This window comes from Halichoerus grypus, chromosome 2 (assembly GCF_964656455.1).
Source record: "Halichoerus grypus chromosome 2, mHalGry1.hap1.1, whole genome shotgun sequence".
Taxonomy (NCBI): Eukaryota; Metazoa; Chordata; class Mammalia; order Carnivora; family Phocidae; genus Halichoerus; species Halichoerus grypus.
Window position 1 is genome coordinate 110391216 of NC_135713.1, and position 18460 is coordinate 110409675.

At 37.0% G+C, this 18460-nt stretch overlaps 1 protein-coding gene across 3 annotated transcripts in view; it reads right to left on the bottom strand.

Moving 5' to 3' along the window:
- The window catches only part of GPBP1 (GC-rich promoter binding protein 1), a 69943-nt gene that overhangs the window by 33750 nt on the left and 17733 nt on the right, over window positions 1-18460 (bottom strand). For 2 of the 3 annotated variants that reach the window (XM_036065667.2, XM_036065668.2), the window contains exon 3: window positions 6021-6140. In XM_036065667.2, the coding sequence (XP_035921560.1) occupies window positions 6021-6083 (63 nt within the window). In that variant the 5' untranslated portion in view covers window positions 6084-6140. Of the gene's footprint in view, window positions 1-6020; window positions 6141-14786; window positions 14798-18460 lie in introns of those variants that run through there. The other variant, XM_078067310.1, reaches the window with a different exon arrangement.

Genomic DNA, 18460 nt, shown 5'->3' on the forward strand with positions numbered 1-18460 from the left:
GCCCAATGTGGGCCTGAACTCACAAGCCAAGATTTAGAGTTCCATGCTCTACCAACTGAGCCAGCCACACACCCCAATAATAAAGCTTTTTAAAATATCATTTAGGGGGCGTCTGGGTGGCTCAGATTGTTAGGCGTCTGCCTTCGGCTCAGGTCATAATCCCGGGGCCCTGGGATCGAGTCCCGCATTGGGCTCCCTGCTCAGCGAGGAGCCTGCTTCTCCCTCTGCCTCTCTCTCTGTCTCTTATGAATAAATAAATAAAATCTTTAAAAAGTAAAATAAAATAAAATAAAAACTAAAATATCATTTAGGGGCACCTGGTGGAGCTTAAGCCCCATGCAGGACATAGAGTTTACTTAATAAAAAATAAATTAAATAAATATAATTTAAAATAGCCAACAAGTACTACAAAGTACTTGAATACACCCAATAAAATATATATGCAAGACTGAAAAACACTGTAACTTTAAAAATGTTAAAAATGACATGTGCATACATATATGTAATACATATACATACACATGTACAGATGTATGTTGTCCTAAACTAATATGAAAAGGAACCCAAAAGAAGTAACGAAGAATGCTAAGAGGTGTTTCACAGAAATGTAACTCCACGTCCAAGAAAGACTGAAAATGCAGTTTATGACAAAGAATGGCAAAAAACTGTGATAATCTAACAAAGTCTGACAAGCATTTAAAGTAAAGAGAATAGCTATGCTCAGTACACCATGCAGAAGAGGAATTTGGCAATATCTAACCAAGTCCCAGCAATTTTTTTCTAAATCTACACTGAAGCCTTCTATTCAAACTGTGGTGGTCTACAAACAAGCAGAATCAACATCACTTTGAAGACTGTTATAATTCAGGCCCCGTCGAAGAACTACTGAAATGAGAATCTGCATTTTAACAAAATACCCAGGTTATTTATTTTTAAGATTTTATTTATTTATTCATGAGAGACAAAGAGAGAGAGAGAGAGAGAGAGAGAGAAAGGCAGAGGGAGAAGCAGGCTCCCCACCTTGGAGCAGGGAGCCCGATGCGGAACTCGATCCCAAGACCCTGGGATCAGGACCTGAGCTGAAGGCAGACGCTTAACCAACTGAGCCACCCAGGAGCCCCCCAGGTTATTTTCTTACCCATTCAAGTGTGAGGAGCAGTGGCCTAAAATTTCTTATCCATGTGTACAAGGACATACCATAAAAATATTCAATGCAGTATTTCTCTAGAGTAGCCAAAAGTTATGTTATGAACAATCTAAACTTAAATGGACAAATAAAATGTAGTATAGATAAACAAAACAGGATACCACACAGTTTTAAGATGGTTACACTAAATTTGTGGATATCCAACATGGGGGGAGAAAATCTCAAAGATACAATGAATGTAAAAGTAAGATGCAGACATATACATGAAAATCACTGATAAGATTTTTTAAACATACATAACAATACCATTTGACATTCACATACGTAGTTATAGGAACATATGCTGAGAATACCTCTGGGGAAAAATGAAGAGAAAGGACGTGAAGAAATAGAGGACAGTGGACCTCAATTGCATACATAATGCTTTACTTCCAAAAGCAATAAAAGCTAATCTAGAAGAATGTTAAGATAGGACTATCTTGATGTTTAATAAATACTCATTTAATTATTATCTATCATTCTCTGTATGTTTCATTAAAACCTTCAATGAGGTTTTTTAAAGAATTATCAAAACATGTAAAGAACTGCTGAATCACTACATTGTACACCTGAAACTAATATAACACTGTATGTTCACTATACTGGAATAAAAATTAAAAACTTAAAAAAGAAAGAATTACCAAAACAAATAAGCAAATTACAAATTACTAAAGCAAATATATCTGCAATGGCAAACAAATTCCCCAATGTAAGGGTGCCTGGATGGCTCAGTCGTTAAGCGTCTGCCTTCGGCTCAGGTCATGATCCCAGGGTTCTGGGATCGAGCCCGGCATCTGGCTCCCTGCTCAGCGAGAAGCCTGCTTCTCCCTCTCCCACTCCCCCTGCTTCTGTTCCCTCTCTCGCTGTCTCTCTCTCTCTGTCAAATAAAAATCTTAAAAAAAAAATTCCTCAAGTGAAAAGAGCTATTACAAAATCACTAAGAAACATTACATGAACAAGCAGTTCTTAAGAAACCCTAACACCAAAATATACTCAACCATAATTTAAAAATGCAAAATAATGAACTACCATTTTTCATCTAATTGCAGATTAAAAAATGTGAAAACATCCAGTGTTGCCAAAACTGAGAACACTAGCCCCCCCATAAAATTCTGATGGGATTATAAATAAGTATAACCTTTTTTTTTTTTAAAGTAGGCTCCACACCCAGCATGTAGCCCAACACAAAGCTTGAACTCAGGACTCTGAGATCACAACCTGAACTGAAATCAAGAGTAGGACACTTAACCGACTAAACCACCCCAATACAACCTTTTTGAAAGCTATTAGACATTACCTACCAAAATGTACAAACCCTCTGATCCACTGATTCTACTAAGAATTTACCCTACAAATGTATTCAAGAGATGCCTAGACAATCCTGCAGCTCAGTCCATTAACTGGTAAACTAAATAACATGTAGATCCACTCAATAAAAGATTTCATAGACACTGAAAAGTTAGATCCGTAAGCAGTGATGATAGATATTGGAGATGCCATCTCTAAAGTGAAAAAAATTTCTTTTATCCAAACCAGGATAAAAATACATTCTGGTGTCTGCATAAAAGCATCCTAATATTCACTTCTGAAAATTAGTCTACTACCTAACAGTTGAGAAAAGAAATTTATTAACTTGATAAACATTAAAGTCAGGCACACATGGATTCGTATCCTAGCTCCAGCACTTTGGGGCACATTACTTACCTCTCTCAACCTCAGTTCCCTCCTTTGTATATGGGAGAAAGAAAACAGAGAATTTACCTCTTATGTTTTTTGTTGGTATTCACATGAACTGTTTTATACAATCATTGGTACGTAATGACTCAAAAAAACAGATACTACCATGAGCAAGAAAGAGACCCTCCCTATCCCTTTACCGTCTTTATCCCTTTACATACTTAAAACCTTTTTCTGGTTTCCTTTAAAAAGTAACTTAGCAATTTTTTCTTGGATGCCCGCAGTATGACTCACCAGTTAACAAAAACTCTACATAGTAAATAAGAAGTTTCATTGAACTCCACTACCAGTCTGACTGAATTTTCTGATCTTCTCTAGCCTCAACTTTAAATACACATTTTCAACGCAAGCCAACAGTTTACGCACAATTCAAAGAAATTTTGGTAAAATATTAATGACTATTTTTTAGATGCTGCCGTGAAAGAATCCATAATGCACTAATGCTACACTCTAGCCAGAGAAGTAATTACAGAATATTGAATATGAATATGAATTTACTGTAGTGGAATGTCATCAAACAGGTCTGTATTATTTTGTACTTAAAAAGAATAAAAATTCCTGTATTTTCTATTTTGTACCACATATTTGCTCTTTCAGTATCACATCCGTCATCAACCACCTTCTCCCCACCTTTTTTAAGTAGGCTCCACACAACCAACGTGGGGCTTAAGTTCACCACCCCGAGACCAAGAGTTACACGCTTTTCCAAATAAGCCAGGCAGGTGCCCCAGGAATCTTCCTTCTTCTAACAATACTATGAAAGGATACCTCAACCTGATTACAGGGATCGATTTATCACCCTTCCTACGGTAAGATGACCAAAAGAAGCATCTAAAACAAAGAGGTATCTAAACTTTTCCAGTATCTACAACCATTTCAGTTCAGTATTGCTTCAGTAATAAAAATGTTATTACCCAAAATGTAACTCAGGATCTATTAAAGGATGATAGTATCAGTAGAAATTTACATTTTCTAATAAAACAGAAGACCACAAGAGAAAACATTAGTGCACCACAGATGTATGACTATTATTTTAGTTATACTATGTGTATACAAAACATTATGTAAAATTTACTTTTTATTGGGTCCCAATCAACAGCTCAAATGTCAATGCCCTATGACACATATAATCAACCACATGCAGTTTAAAATTTCACCACATGATGGGGCTAAAATTCTACACACCTCAGAACACTACTAAAGTCCACTTCTAAAAATATCTTTTTATTTCAAGTCCTCATGCCTTTGAACAATAAATAAAGACTTCCATTACACTGAAACAGAGAACCCCACAGTAAATTAGTCTGTTCCATTTATTCAGGGTAAGATTAAAAGGGCTCTGGCAGAAAATAAGAGGTTAATTATAAATGAGAACCCACGAATAGTGATTTGGAGACATGAAAGGATAAGCTGGAAGGTCTAAGAAGTCACTACTAAAAGCTCTATATTTGTCAAAACCACACTGGGTAAGGTCTAAAGAAATAATTTCAAGTACTGCTAGTTAAGAGTTCAAATAAATACCATTTTCTGTGGATAAATTAGAATAGGTTAGAATAATTGAGATTTAGAGGTGGCAATCCCAATTCTCAAAATCATTCATGAAGACCTATATCCAGATTAAGGGTCAGGTTCTGGAAACTGGAAAGCAGTAAGGATTTCACCACATAAACCAACAGTTAATCTTAATCAACCAACAGCTACTCCTAATCAACCTCAGATTAACATCTGAATGAAGACAAAAATTATTCTCAATCTTATTGTTTTGTAACTAACTTCCCAGGTGCTAATTTTTTATCAATTCCCTTGAAAATGAAAACAAGTGAGAAAGTAAACAAATAGAAAAAAGAAATAAAGGTGGGTGGCAAGAAACTCTACATAGTCAAGCTCTGAAGTAGGCCTGAAAAAAAATAAGCCTGCAAGAGGGCAACATTAGAGCAGCTGGGTTTACAAGGAAGGGGGGAGGGGAGTAAACTACACAGACCTACACCTAAGAGGAAAGGGGGCAATCAGAGAATCTCTAAGAAGTGTTCTCAGCAGCTTAATCCATATATATCTCCATTTCCTAACAATTTCAAATCCATGAAATGAGATATTTAATCATTTGACAGCATTCCAAAATGAGACCTATGTAAAGAGTACAGAATAGGAAATGCATCCTGGATTCTAGTCTAGGCTCACAGTACTTCTATGAAAAACAGGCAAGTCAATTAACCTTGCAGAGAATCCATCTGTACAAAATTACAGGCCAAAATTTGGGTCAATCTATTATGATCTGACAAGTCCTTACTGGGGAAGGACTTCCAAATTATAAAAATTGTTCCCGTAAGAGTTGCTTTTAATAAACTTGTTTTTTTAAGAACTGCCTGTACCCCAAAAGTTCCTAGATGAACGCCTTAGCATGATAGAGCATGATTAACAGGCAAACAGATGATTGAAACTCTCCCCCTTGATTCCTTTGCACTATGGAAAAAACAAAGTCAAAGACAGCTATTAAGCCAGTTAGACTGGTTCTAACCAATTCCAAGGTCTCTCTTACGAAGTCTTTAAGTGGAAGACAACTGCAATGCCTAGCAAGTCTTATACAAACTACTGTTGTGATTTTTAAGTAAAATGAACATTTCTTAAGATCACTGAGGCCTAATATGTAACAATGTTGCAAAGTTTTCATCACTCCTGAAATTTTAGTGATGTGCCATTCAAAGTCTTATTTGTCTAAAAAAGAAATCTTCTGGGTATAAGCAAAGACCTCAAAAGCCTCAGATTTTTCTTTTAAAGTATTACCTACAGAACAGTAAGTAAAGCAAGTTATTATCTAAGGAATAGTACAGATAAAGGTAAGACACAATGTATCTAATGGGTTTGAGTTAAAATGTGTGGACCTCTGATTAGTACAAAAGACAACTGAAGTAAATGGTACAGTATGGTGATGGAAAACTGACTTTTTAAATAATAAAAACTAACAGATTCCGTATGAAATAACTTAGATAGTAATACAAGAACATTTTTTCCACAAAAATATTAAGGCTTCACGTTTCAACTACATTTGCGTACAAGAAGAAATGAGAAGCAGACACAAAGAAAGAAATGCAAAGAGTACCTTTGTTGATGATGGTGGAGTAGGAAAATTAAGCCAGGCTGGAGCAAAGTCATGCTGCGCCATTTAGGTCCAGTCTCTCCAACTCAGTGAAACAAGGCTTCAACACCTCATGGCAAGTCCCTGTCATATAAAAATGGAAGGAAATTAGACCTGGAGCTCCTTGCCAAAATTATCTTCTTATGCTCTCTCTCTTCTAAGTGACAATGATTTTACTACTCTAAGATTCCAATTATAATGAAATTCTAAAATAGGCAAAAATATAACAGAAACTAGATCACTGGAGTGGATGGGGGGAGAGGGCTTGTGGGGTAGGGGTATGACTGCAAAGGGAAGGTTATTCTTGAGGTAATGGGGGTTTTATCCTGATTGTGGTTATACAAATGTACAAATCTGTCAAAAATCAAATTGAATACTTAATATTGACCAATTTCACTATAAATAATCTCAGGAAACCTTATTTTTTTTTTTAAATTACAATGGTCTAATCCCACACATCAAGTGTCTCTAAATGTGACAAACTAGGATGCACATTACACCATCTATAATGTATTCTCACCCCCACCCCAGATGGAATCTGAAATCTGACCTAACTTTCACGAAGTTCAACACAGAGAAACAAATTAAAGGAAATCTGAGGGAAATAATCCAGCAAATCCAGATCACAGGATACTCGACAGGTGAAATGACCGGTTTTTCCCCCCAACAAATAAATGGCTTTCAACATGCAGATCTAACACATGTGGGCCTTACACAGATCCTTACTCAAACCAACCAACCTTTAAAAAAATGAAAATTAGGAAACAATCAAAAATTTAAACATGAACGGAACACTAAATGACATTAAGAAATTATTACTCATTTTAGATGTGACAATGTAGTGTGATGGTGGTAAATAAAAGACTGAAGTCTTTACAATTACACTGACATATCTGGAATCTGTTTTAAAAACCAGATAATGCTATGGAGCACTGGGTGTTACGCACAAACAATGAATCATGGAACACTACATCAAAAACTAACAATGTAATGTATGGTGATTAACAGAATAAAAATTTTTAAAAAAATAAAAACCTAATAGTGCTAAATGGGGATAACTGAAAAAAGGTTGCACGTATGTTTATAAATGATAGTACAAGGAGGTGTGTAAATACTCTTTTCTCTAGTTATATATATGTTTGAAAATATTCACAATGAAAAGGTTTGTTGTTTGTTTTTTAATTACAATCATCACAATAAGTACCAAATATTTTAGACACTAGTGCTTTTCTGCATTCTGCATTTAACTTTTTGGGAGCCTCTATGGACTGCATCAATAAAAGTTTCAAGTTGCCAGCCCAATCTAAACAGCAAATTCAGTTTTTGTTTTTTTTTTAAATAAGGCAGAAGCCAACTGGGCAACTGTACTCATTTCAATACAAAGCTTAAGACTATCATATCACTCAATGAAGGAATCAAATTTTCTGTGCATCACAATGTCTGAGTTTACTAATAACAAATGTTTTATATTTACAACTGCATAATCTCAAAAGTGAAATTTTAAAAAACAAAATCAATACCATTGTTAATCTTCCCTTTTCGAAATTCTTTCAAATATTGTTTCTATGACAGAATCCTTTAACGTCATACCAACTTGCTAAAATACTTTAAGAAAAATTCTCAAATATTATAAAATATTCTATTTTTACTATCTCAAACCGTAGAGATCTATTTAACAAAAGGTTAAAAGTAGGGACGTCTGGGTGGCTCAGTCCGTGAAGCGGCCACCTTCAGCTCAGGTCACGATCCCAGAGTCCTGGGATCAAGTCCCGCATGGGGCTCCTTGCTCGGCGAGGAACCTGCTTCTCCCTCTGCCTGTGCTGTCTCTGATATATAAATAAATCAAATCTTTTTGAAGAAAAAAAAAAAGTTAAGAGTGGCCAGACACAAGAAATGGATACAAATGGTAACTCACCAGGGTAATGAAAATGTACAAATGGTAACTCACCAGAGTAATGAAAATGTTTAAATGGCCATGAGCTGACGGCTGAAAAACCTTGATACAATCTGAGTACCCTGAGACAACCAATGCCAGTAATACATTTGTGAAACAAATATAAAAGTGCACCTAATCAAAATAAACTACATAAAAATTCAGGCACTCTAAGCTCTAATTCTATTACCATCTTATACTACATTTTGAAGTCTTCAGAAATTAAAATGCAAACTAAAGTGTTTCTGGATGAGTAAAGGATTTCCATTATCTATTCTTACATGAAGCTACATACTAAGCTGCTTTGTGATGTATATAATAGGATGTTACTTTTCCAGTAAGCTTTTGTTGAAAAGCCCTAAAATTACAATTTCAATAACTAAATGGGAATGAAAACCCGTTGTGTGTACAAAAAAAAAAAAAAGAAATTGCAGACAATCTGAAATAAATAAAGCTTATCATTTTAAATAGTCAAGTGATAAGTTATATACTAAAAACAATCCCTAGGACACAAACCAATAATATTACCTATTCATTTTTTGCAATGTCTTTAGAATTTTTAATTTAAATTTAGTTTTAAAAAATAAAGTATGAATAGCTAATGGCAAAAGTTTTCACATTCTCAAAAAAGGTAAAGAACACTATTAGCTAATATTAAGGCATTTACACAAGTGAGAAGGAATCATGATAGGGCACCCCAAAATATGCTACTTTAACATAAGAATAGTTTTGAGCTGAAGGCATTTTAATTCTTGCAATACCTTATCTTTCTAAAAGCAGAGCCTCCAAAAAGAATTTATCAGTCCCCTCCCCTGGAGCAACTCTTCCCTACAGACACACACACAAAATCAGCACCACACCCAGACATTGCCACAAACTATCATTTCTCCCATCTATTCTCCTAAGGGCCCATTTACCTATCTTTCCAAAAAGTTATGTTTTTCCATTAAGTGCCCTTCCCCCGCTCACCATGGAATTAGGTAAAGAGTTGGCAAATTCTAACCACCCCTGAGTTACTCGGAGGTAGGAGCACACTCTAATAAACATCTATTTGTTTTCTCTTGTTAATCTTTCTTTTGTCAGTCTAATTTACAGGGCCCCAAGCCAGGGAACCTAGAAGGACAGAAGAAAGAAATTTTACCCCCTTACCTGTATAAAGCCAAATTAAACTTTCAAAAGTGCCACCCTATCAATTTCTTTTAACTACACTTAGTGCCATCCAAATTCATTCTATCTTCCTTTCCCTGTGTAATATTAGGAGCTGAATTGTGCCCCTCCCACTATGTCCAAGTTGCAAGCCCCCAACTCTGAACAGAACCATTAATAGTAGATAAAGGCTTAATGAGATTAACTTAAATGAGGTTGTTAGGGTGGGCCCCATTCCAACCCTGTGTCCTTGTAAGAGGAGGAAATTGGGACACATTGAGACACCAAGGCTGCACAAAAAGAGACCATGTGAAGAGGCAGCAAGAGGGTGGCCATCTGCAAGCCAAGGAGAGAGGTCTCAGAGGAAACCAACCATGCTGACATCTTGATCTTGGAATCTGAGCTTCCAAAACTATGACAAAATCAATTTAACCCACTCAGTTTGCAGTATTTTGTTATGGCTTCCCTAGCAAATGTTAAAAGAAATAAAAGGCCCAAAACTGAGTGACCTCTCCTCTCCTAAGCCCTGCATTAACAAACCAAGACTTAATACCTAACCTGATTACACTTTAAGACCCTCCCAGAAAAAGGGGCACACGGGTGGCTCAGATAGTTAAGCATCTGCCTTAGGCTCAGGTCATGATCCCAGGGTCCTCCCATCCAGCCCCCCCGTCGAGTCTGCTGCTTCTCCTCCTCCCTCTCTGCACCACCCTCCCCACCCCCCTGCCATGCACTGACTCTCTCTCAAATAAATAGATAAAATATTTTTTTAAAAAATACCCTCCCAGAAATGAAATCTTAACTGGTCAGTCTGGAATTTCCTGGTCAGCAGTAGTGAGGTAATCACCTGACAGACCCCTTCCACCATTTCCTAATGAAAGATGAGGTAATCCACTTTTTCCTTGTCCCTGGCCCTTTCTGCCTTTAAAAGTCTCCATTTTGTATAGCTCCTTGGAGCTCCTTTCTATTTGACAGGATGCTGCCCCATTCATAAAACGCTGAATAAAATCAATTTGATCTTTAAATTTACTCTGATGAATTGTTTTTTAACACAGACTAATACAAACAAGAATATCAGAAATACACTAATCAAAAATGTTTGTATGTATCAAGTGGTATTTACAGGAGACTGCGGGGCGGGGGGGATGCAAATCAGCAGTCCTATTAACGGTAATTTCAGGTTATTAGGAATCTTCCACCAGATTCCGTTATAAGGTCTGATGGTCCCATATGAACATAAACAATAAACATTTTTAAATGCTGATGGCATGAAAATCCTAACTTCTAATCTCAACCTATTTACAACCAGTTCATGAACAAATACCTGAAGTCTAAAAACATCAACTGTAAGAAAATTCCTACAGGAAAAACTGGTTCTGAAAAAACCCTTATGAAATACTGTACATTTTTAAGTGCATGTGCCTGACTTAAAAATCACTGATTAACTAAAAATCCAAAACAGAGTTCTTCAGATTGAAAAATGCACTCCGGCAAAAAGTACACAAATAGTAAGATATTTCCTATTTCCTATAATGTTTTTACTTCTGAACGCACCAAGTTTGTGCCAAATGTTTTCAATGAAAAAAAACTGATTTCATCAGAATGAACATCAAACACTGTCTTTATAATGGTTTACATTTCAGATACCAAAAACTTTAAAAATCACAAAGCCCGTCAAAAAACACGCAACATCAACAAATAGGTAAGGCATTTTAACTAATTAAGGCAGATTTTTCTGAAAGAACAGGCTTCAGAGTCCAATGGTCCTAGATTCAAATCAACTCAACCAGTTACTAGGCTGGATGACTTTGGCAAGGTAACATCAGACTGTTTCTTCTCTTCACTAAAATTTAGGTAACTACTACTTACCTTCAACTTGGAATCTACTAAAGTTCTAAAAAGACAACTACCCTTTCTTACCAGACTATCTACATACAACCCTTTAAAAAGGTTGTTTTTCATTTAGCCAAACTGCTCATAATCCTTCACTAATAAGAACCAAAAGATGACTATTCAAATTCAACTTTAGTTCTCTTGAAAATAAGCCTGTGAAATGCTCCTTTCATATAAGCTTAGTTTAATATATTAATAGATTTCATTTAAAAAGTGGGTCTTCCTCTTCCTGATTCAGGACTAAAGTCATTTATATGAGGAAACACAAGAGGGTTCCAGACTGTGAAGAGACAGAGTAGGGATGAAAGGGTATCAACACCTGGGAGTGGCCCAGCACAGGATGTCAGTGTCAAAGCAGGGTGAGGAAGGGTATCCATGCAGGGACAGCCAGGGATGAGGCACTGAACCCAAAAGAGTGGGGAAGGCATCCGGGGGGGGGGGGGGGTGTGGCAGGGGCAGTTAGTGAGAAGAGTCAAGATGCTAAGCAGGCAGAGGTGGGTGTCCACATGTGAGTGGTGGCAGTGGCTACAACAGAAGATCGATTATATACAGGAGAAATAATCAAGTAAGTACTGAGAATAATGAAAGCTAAGTTTCATACTGTGAAAGAACCCAGTAGTAACAGAAAGGGTGAAAACTAGAGTGAATTTTGCAGTGTTATATTCCATCAGTACCATTAATGATTAACACAATCATATATTAATAATATTAAAATACTTCCATTCACATATACCACACAAAGATAATGTTTGTTTATGTATATGTACCTCTCCCAACTCTGCACTGAGAGGGTGTGAGCATAGTGACTCCAATAAATGAGCATACTTAACACAGAATCTTGGCTTCTATTTTTTTTTTTTTTTTAAGAGAGAGAGCGCACGCGCGCACACAAGCAGGGGGAGCCGCAGGCAGAGGGAGAGAGAGAAGCAGGCTCCCCGCTGAGCAGGGAGCCCGACAAGGGGCTCCATCCCAGGACCCCGGGATCATGACCTGAACCAAAGGCAGATGCTTAACTGACTGAGCCAACCAGGCGCCCCTAGGATCTTGGCTTCTAAAAACAGATTTCCACTAAACAAAAGCAGGGCTTTGAGAAATAGCTGATTCCCAGGGCTGGAGAAAGAAGATGACAAAATAAGCCTAGAATATTTTATCTTAGCAAAAAGGAAATATCCAAATAATGATTATGAAATATCAAAAGGGCATAGAAACCAGCTTGAATGGGTTCCCACTGGCCAAATCAGGACAATTTGAGCATTAGAAACAAGAAAACACATGTTTAGGCCATTAACACAAAATGGTGAAAGAGGGAACTCCAAGAGCCTACCCCTTCACAGTAACAGCAAAACTCAAAGCAAAATCTGTCAGAATCAGCTTTGTCAGAACTCTGAAACAGCCAAAGGCTTACAGCAATCAAGCACACTAAATCCAGAAAACAGAAACAGAAAACAGAAATGGTAGGAAAGCTTTGTAGCATTTTTACTTGCCCTTGACCCCCATCTCTCCGGGGCACAATGGAGGTCCCAAAAAGCCAGTGCGGGACCCAGGTCTCTGGTTCTGGAGCCCTGTAGAACTTATTCTCACAGAATTATGTTTGTATAAACCTGTCTGGGGGCTACCTAAGAAATGACAAGAGGTACTCGCCTTTGTTTTACCTAACATGGAAAGAAAAGCTGCTATGCTAAGGGCATTTTCTTCCAAACAGTAAGGGGTATATGAACCTCCTCTTCCTTGGGACAAAGATTTATAACTGAGTAAACAACAGCACACCTAAAGCATGGAAAGAAAGGCTGAGAATTTTCTTTGGGAAATTATGACATTGCAAAGAACTCCCTTATAACAGGAGGCTTAGAAAACCACACAAATGGCCAGGGCAAGACACATGCTTTAAAAAAAAAAAAAGAAAAAAAACCTGAGAAGACCCTCTACTTTCACCTCAGATTACTCTTTAGAGTCAAAGAAAACAGAAGTGAAGACTAAGATAGTTATAAACACTGTGGCTAATCATTGAAGAAATGCCCTAACACAGACCTAATGGGCAAAGATTGGGAGAGTTACTTTTTAACTTTCCGTTATTTCTATTCCTTCTTGGCTCCAGACATGCATCTGCAACAAAACACTAGCTGAACACAGCAAAGGTAAAAGTGGCTCTTGTCTGAAGAGCTCTCAGAGCAGCATTATCCATGGACAACAGAAAAAAAACTGCTACTGTATTGCATTGAAATTACTTTAGTAATGAACCTTTAGTAAGTCTTATTAAAAGGCTGCAACCTGTCTCAGCAGTGCTGTGAGCACTAAGAGCTGGTTCCTTGTTTGACCCGTGTGTGAAAAGATGTCATCTTTAGACAACATACTGATCCTGATGATAAACTTTTGTATTTTGTTCATCATGGATTTTTGCATTAATTTTTTAAATTTTACTAAAACATTATCTGAAAAACCAAAAACAAGAAACACTAAGCTAAGGGACCACAAGCTAAGGGACAGTGACTTCAGAGACTACCCAAAACAAAGAAGAGAGACTTTACAAAAATAGTTTCAAAAAGTCACTAAACAAACACCCAACTACAAACCTGCAGTAAGTAACCCTGAGGACTGGGGGGAGGGAAACACATTCGGTTCCCAGCCTCCAAATTACAATATTAAAAATGCTCAATTTTCTACAAAAAAATTACAAAGCATTCAAAGAAATATGAAAGTATGGCCCACTAACGGGGGCGGCGGGGGGATGAAAATTACAAAACAGTCTCTCTGATGAAACACAGACATCAACTGTCCTAAATACAAAAAGCTAAAAGAAACAGAGAGCAAGGTCTCAAAAAAACAGAATATCCCTAAAGAGGTTAAGAATTACAGAAAGCGGGCGCCTGGGTGGCTCAGATGGTTAAGCGTCTGCCTTCGGCTCAGGTCATGATCCCAGGGTCCTGGGATCGAGTCCTACATCGGCTCCCTGCTCCTTGGGAGCCTGCTTCTCCCTCTGCTTCTCTCTCTGTCTCTCATGAATAAATAAAAAATAAAAATAAATAAAAAAATAAAAGAATTACAGAAAGGAACCAAACAAATTCTTGGGCCAAAAAGTACAGTAACTGAAATGAAAATTTCACTAGACAACTGCAATGGAAGATCTGAGCCAACAGAAGGAAGAACCAGATTAAGTGGAAGATAGGTCAATTAAAATTATCAGTCTGGAACAGGAAGGAAAAAAAAGAAAACTACAAAGAGTCAACCCTTAATTTTGACCTCCAACTTTCTAGTTAGATTCTTCTTTTAAGCTTGTTTTTTGGCTCAGTCGAAAGACCCTGAGGGCAAAGCATACCCAGAAGGGAACAGAAACTACCCTCTCAGGCAGTAAGGATTATCCTGAGCCAGCAAGACACCTCTGTCAGTGAATGACTCCGAGACAGTGATCGATTTGACCTTCACTGCCTACCTGCATGTACCCAACTCATCTTTGCCGCACATTTTCCTTATATAAACCTGGAAGTATTTTCAGCATTTTGGAGACAATCTTTGAGATGCTAGTCCACTGTCTTCCTGGCGTTGGCCTCACTGAAATAAATTCCTTTCTTGTTTCACCATTACTCGTATCTCTGCCTTTGGATTCTGTCAGCAGGGAGTGGGTAAACCTAGTTTGTTTGGGAATCCCCAAGACAGGTGCTCTTGCACCTCTGCACCCCAGCTACAAAAAGACCTGTGGGACACCATCAAGAATACCAACATACACATAGTGGAAGTATGTAACATACACATACTACCTATTAAAATTCCAACATTCTTTTTTGCACAGAGAAGCCATTCTCAAATTCATTTGCAACTGCAAGGGATCTCCAACATCCAAAATAATATTGAGAAGAACAGAGTTATAAGACTCACATTTCTGTGTTTCAAAACCTATTACAAAGCTACAAAAATAAAATCGCAATGGCGTAAGGACAGATACATAAACCAATGGGATGGAACTGAGAGTCCAGAAATAAAGTCATACATGTATGGCGGCCAGTTAATTTTTTACCAAAGCACTAAGACCATTTAATGGGGGAAAGAATGGTCTCTTCAACAAATGGTGCCAAGACAGGCGAATATTCGATGGACTCCTATTCACACAATATACAAAAATAAACTCAAAATGGATCAAAGACAACTATAAAAACTAAAACTACAAAGCTATCCGAAGAAAACATGGCGGTAAAGCTTCAAGATCTTGGATTTGGCGATAGATTTTTATATACGACACCAAAAAGACAAACAACAATAGAAAAAAATGGCCTTCATAAAGATACGAAACTTCCGTGGCAAAGGATATTATCTAGAAAGTGAAAAGACAGATGAATGAATGAATGAAAAGAATGGGATAAAGTATTTGCAAATCATATCCTGATAAGGGTCTAGAGCGCTGTGAATTGTGTAAGACTGATGAATCACAGAGCTGTACCTCTGAAACAAGTAATACATTATATGTTTAAAAAAAAAAAGACAGGAAGGGAAAAATGAAGGGGGGGAAATCGGAGGGGGAGACGAACCATGAGAGACTACGGACTCTGAGAAACAAACTGAGGGTTCTAGAGGGGAGGGGGGTGGGGGATGGGTTAGCCTGGTGATGGGTATTAAAGAGGGCACGTATTGAATGGAGCACTGGGTGTTATATGCAAACAATCAATCATGGAACACTACATCAAAAACTAATGATGTTGGGCACCTGGGTGGCTCAGTCGGTTAAGCGTCTGCCTTCAGCTCAAGTCATGATCCCAGGGTCCTGGGATCTAGTCCCACATCAGGCTCCCTGCTTAGCAGGGAGCCTGCTTCTCCGCCTGCTTCTCCCCCTGCCCCTCCCCCTGCTCGTGCTTTCTCTCTCAAATAAAATCTTTAAAAAAAAAAAAAAAAACTAATATGTAATGTATGGTGATTAACATAATAAAAATTTTTTAAAAAATACATAAAGAACTCTTTCAACTCAACAACAAAGACAAAACATCCCAATTTTAAAATGGGCAAAGGACTTGAAAGACATCCCCCCCATTAAAAAAGAAGAAAAAAAATATCTATCAAGTATTGATGAAAATATGGGAGAAACTGGTACCCATGTACATTGTTACTGGGAAGGTAAATTGGTGCAAACACTGCAGAACAGTTCAGTAACTCCTTAAAAAGTTAAATATATACCATATGACCCAGCAATACTATAAATACATGTATATATATATATATATATATGGATATATAGCCAAAAGAAGTGAAAATGGATATTCAAGTATTTGCACACCAGTGTTCAATACCAGATCTATTCACAACAGCCAAGAGGAGGAAGTATTCCAAATGTCCATCAATACATCAATGAATAAACAAAATGTGGTGTATGTACACATATATTCATTATAAAGGAATGGTAAAGAATTAACCTCAAAAACATGCTAAGTGAAAGAAGGCAGACCAAAGGTCACATATTGCACAATTCCAGTTATACGAAATATCCATGAGTAAATCCATAGAGATGAAAAGCAGACTGGTGGTTGCCAAGGATTGCAGGGAGGAAGGAATGAGGAATATTGCTAAATGGATACAGATTTTTCTTTTTGGGTGACAAAAATGTTCTGGAATTTAATAAAGGTGGCTTTACACTAGTGTGAATGTACTAAATACCACTGAATTGTAGGCTTTAAAATGGTTAACCTCATGTAATGTGACTTTGATTTCAATAAAATAAGAGTGCTGTATTACAACCCCTTGAATAAAACACCATCAATCCAGATATAAATGCATACACTGAAAAATTAAAAGAGGAGGTTATTTACACAATTTTAAGTACCTCCTACCACCCAAAATAAAAACAAAACCACTTATTACAATTTTGCAGTGAAATAGCCAGGTAAATAGCCTGGGAAATCCTTAATGAACAGATCAAAGTGAACATCATCAGTTATAGAACAAACTGAAATCGTGCGCCAAATGACAGAATGCAATGAGCAAAGAAAGCACTGCTTTACTTCTGTAATAGTCTAGTCAAAGATGCATAACCCAAAGAAGCACAGCCTGTCTGAACATCAGAAACGCCAACTAGAGAGACGTTATACCACAATAACTGGCCCATAATCTTTACGCATCAGGTTATAAAAGGAAAATCATTTTTAAAAAAAATGATCAGTCTGTGACACATGTTCATCCTAAATCTTTTGTGAGTCACATTTTAACTTTTAAAAACTATACTATGACATTTTGTTCCATTGAATTTTGTTTTCATTGCTGTAATACCATAATAAAACTCTATTAATATTTAGGAGATACCTATTAACTACTGATTTACAGACTTTCTTAATAAAAAGTAGAAGAGGCCCCTCCCCTATAGATTCTGATTCCACAGGTCTTAAACCGGACCTACAATTCTGTTTTTAAGTGATGATCATCAGGAAAGGATGGTAAATACTGCAATAAACATCAAGAAAAAAATCCCTGCCTAAGGAACATGGCCTCTAAAGGAAAATATTCTATAGCTTGACTATTTTTTACACTGGACCATGAAACAATGTCCAGTAGCTTCTGTTATCAATATACCTAAAATTGTAGATTAGACAAATAATAACAGAACATTAATAAATTTCACAAGAACAAGAAACCTAGAATATTACAAATCCATCCTTTAAAAAGTTTCATCTTCATGTTTCCTTTAACCTGGAATTTTCTTAGACCCTTTCCTCTTCCTCCTCAGTTTACCCTTTTTTTAAAATATTTATTTATTTAAGAGAGAAACCATGTGCACCAAGTGCAAGTGCAAACGGGGGGAAGGGCAGAGGGAGAGATTCACAAGGGGACTCCCTGCAGAGCCTGAAGAGGGGCTTGATCCCAGGGCCCTGAGATCATGACCTGAACCAAAATCAAGAGTGGGATGCTTAACCAACTGAGTCACCCAGGCGCCCCCTCAGTTTACCTCTTAAATTGTTCAAAACCTACCCATGCTTTGCTCACCAGAAAAAAAAAATGTTAGAGAACTGTGACTGTTAAATTGTTACATACAAAAATTGCTATGTTCACCCTCCAAAAAGAATTTTAAGGAGAAAAAAAGCATTACTGGAAACAGGATGCTTCTAATTCTCAAGTTTCTAGACTACTAAAGGTAAAATACACAAGGTAACTCAAGAGCTGTGAAACTTAAAATGAACTTCAAGACTTAATTTTCACTACCAAAAAATATAAACCCTACTCTATAAACAAATTTTTACGCATTGAGCTTCTCTTTCCTCATAAAACTGAAGTAGGTTAAGTCACCCTGAAATTTTCTCTAATTCAGCTATGAGACCCTTTTTCTTATAAGGGTTGGTAATGGTACACTTTAATTAAGAATTATACTGCAAACAAGCTTGACTCAACTGGAATAAAACTGAATTCAAATAAACTCATTTACTCAACAGCCAATGTGGTCAAAGTGCTAAACAGCGAAGATACT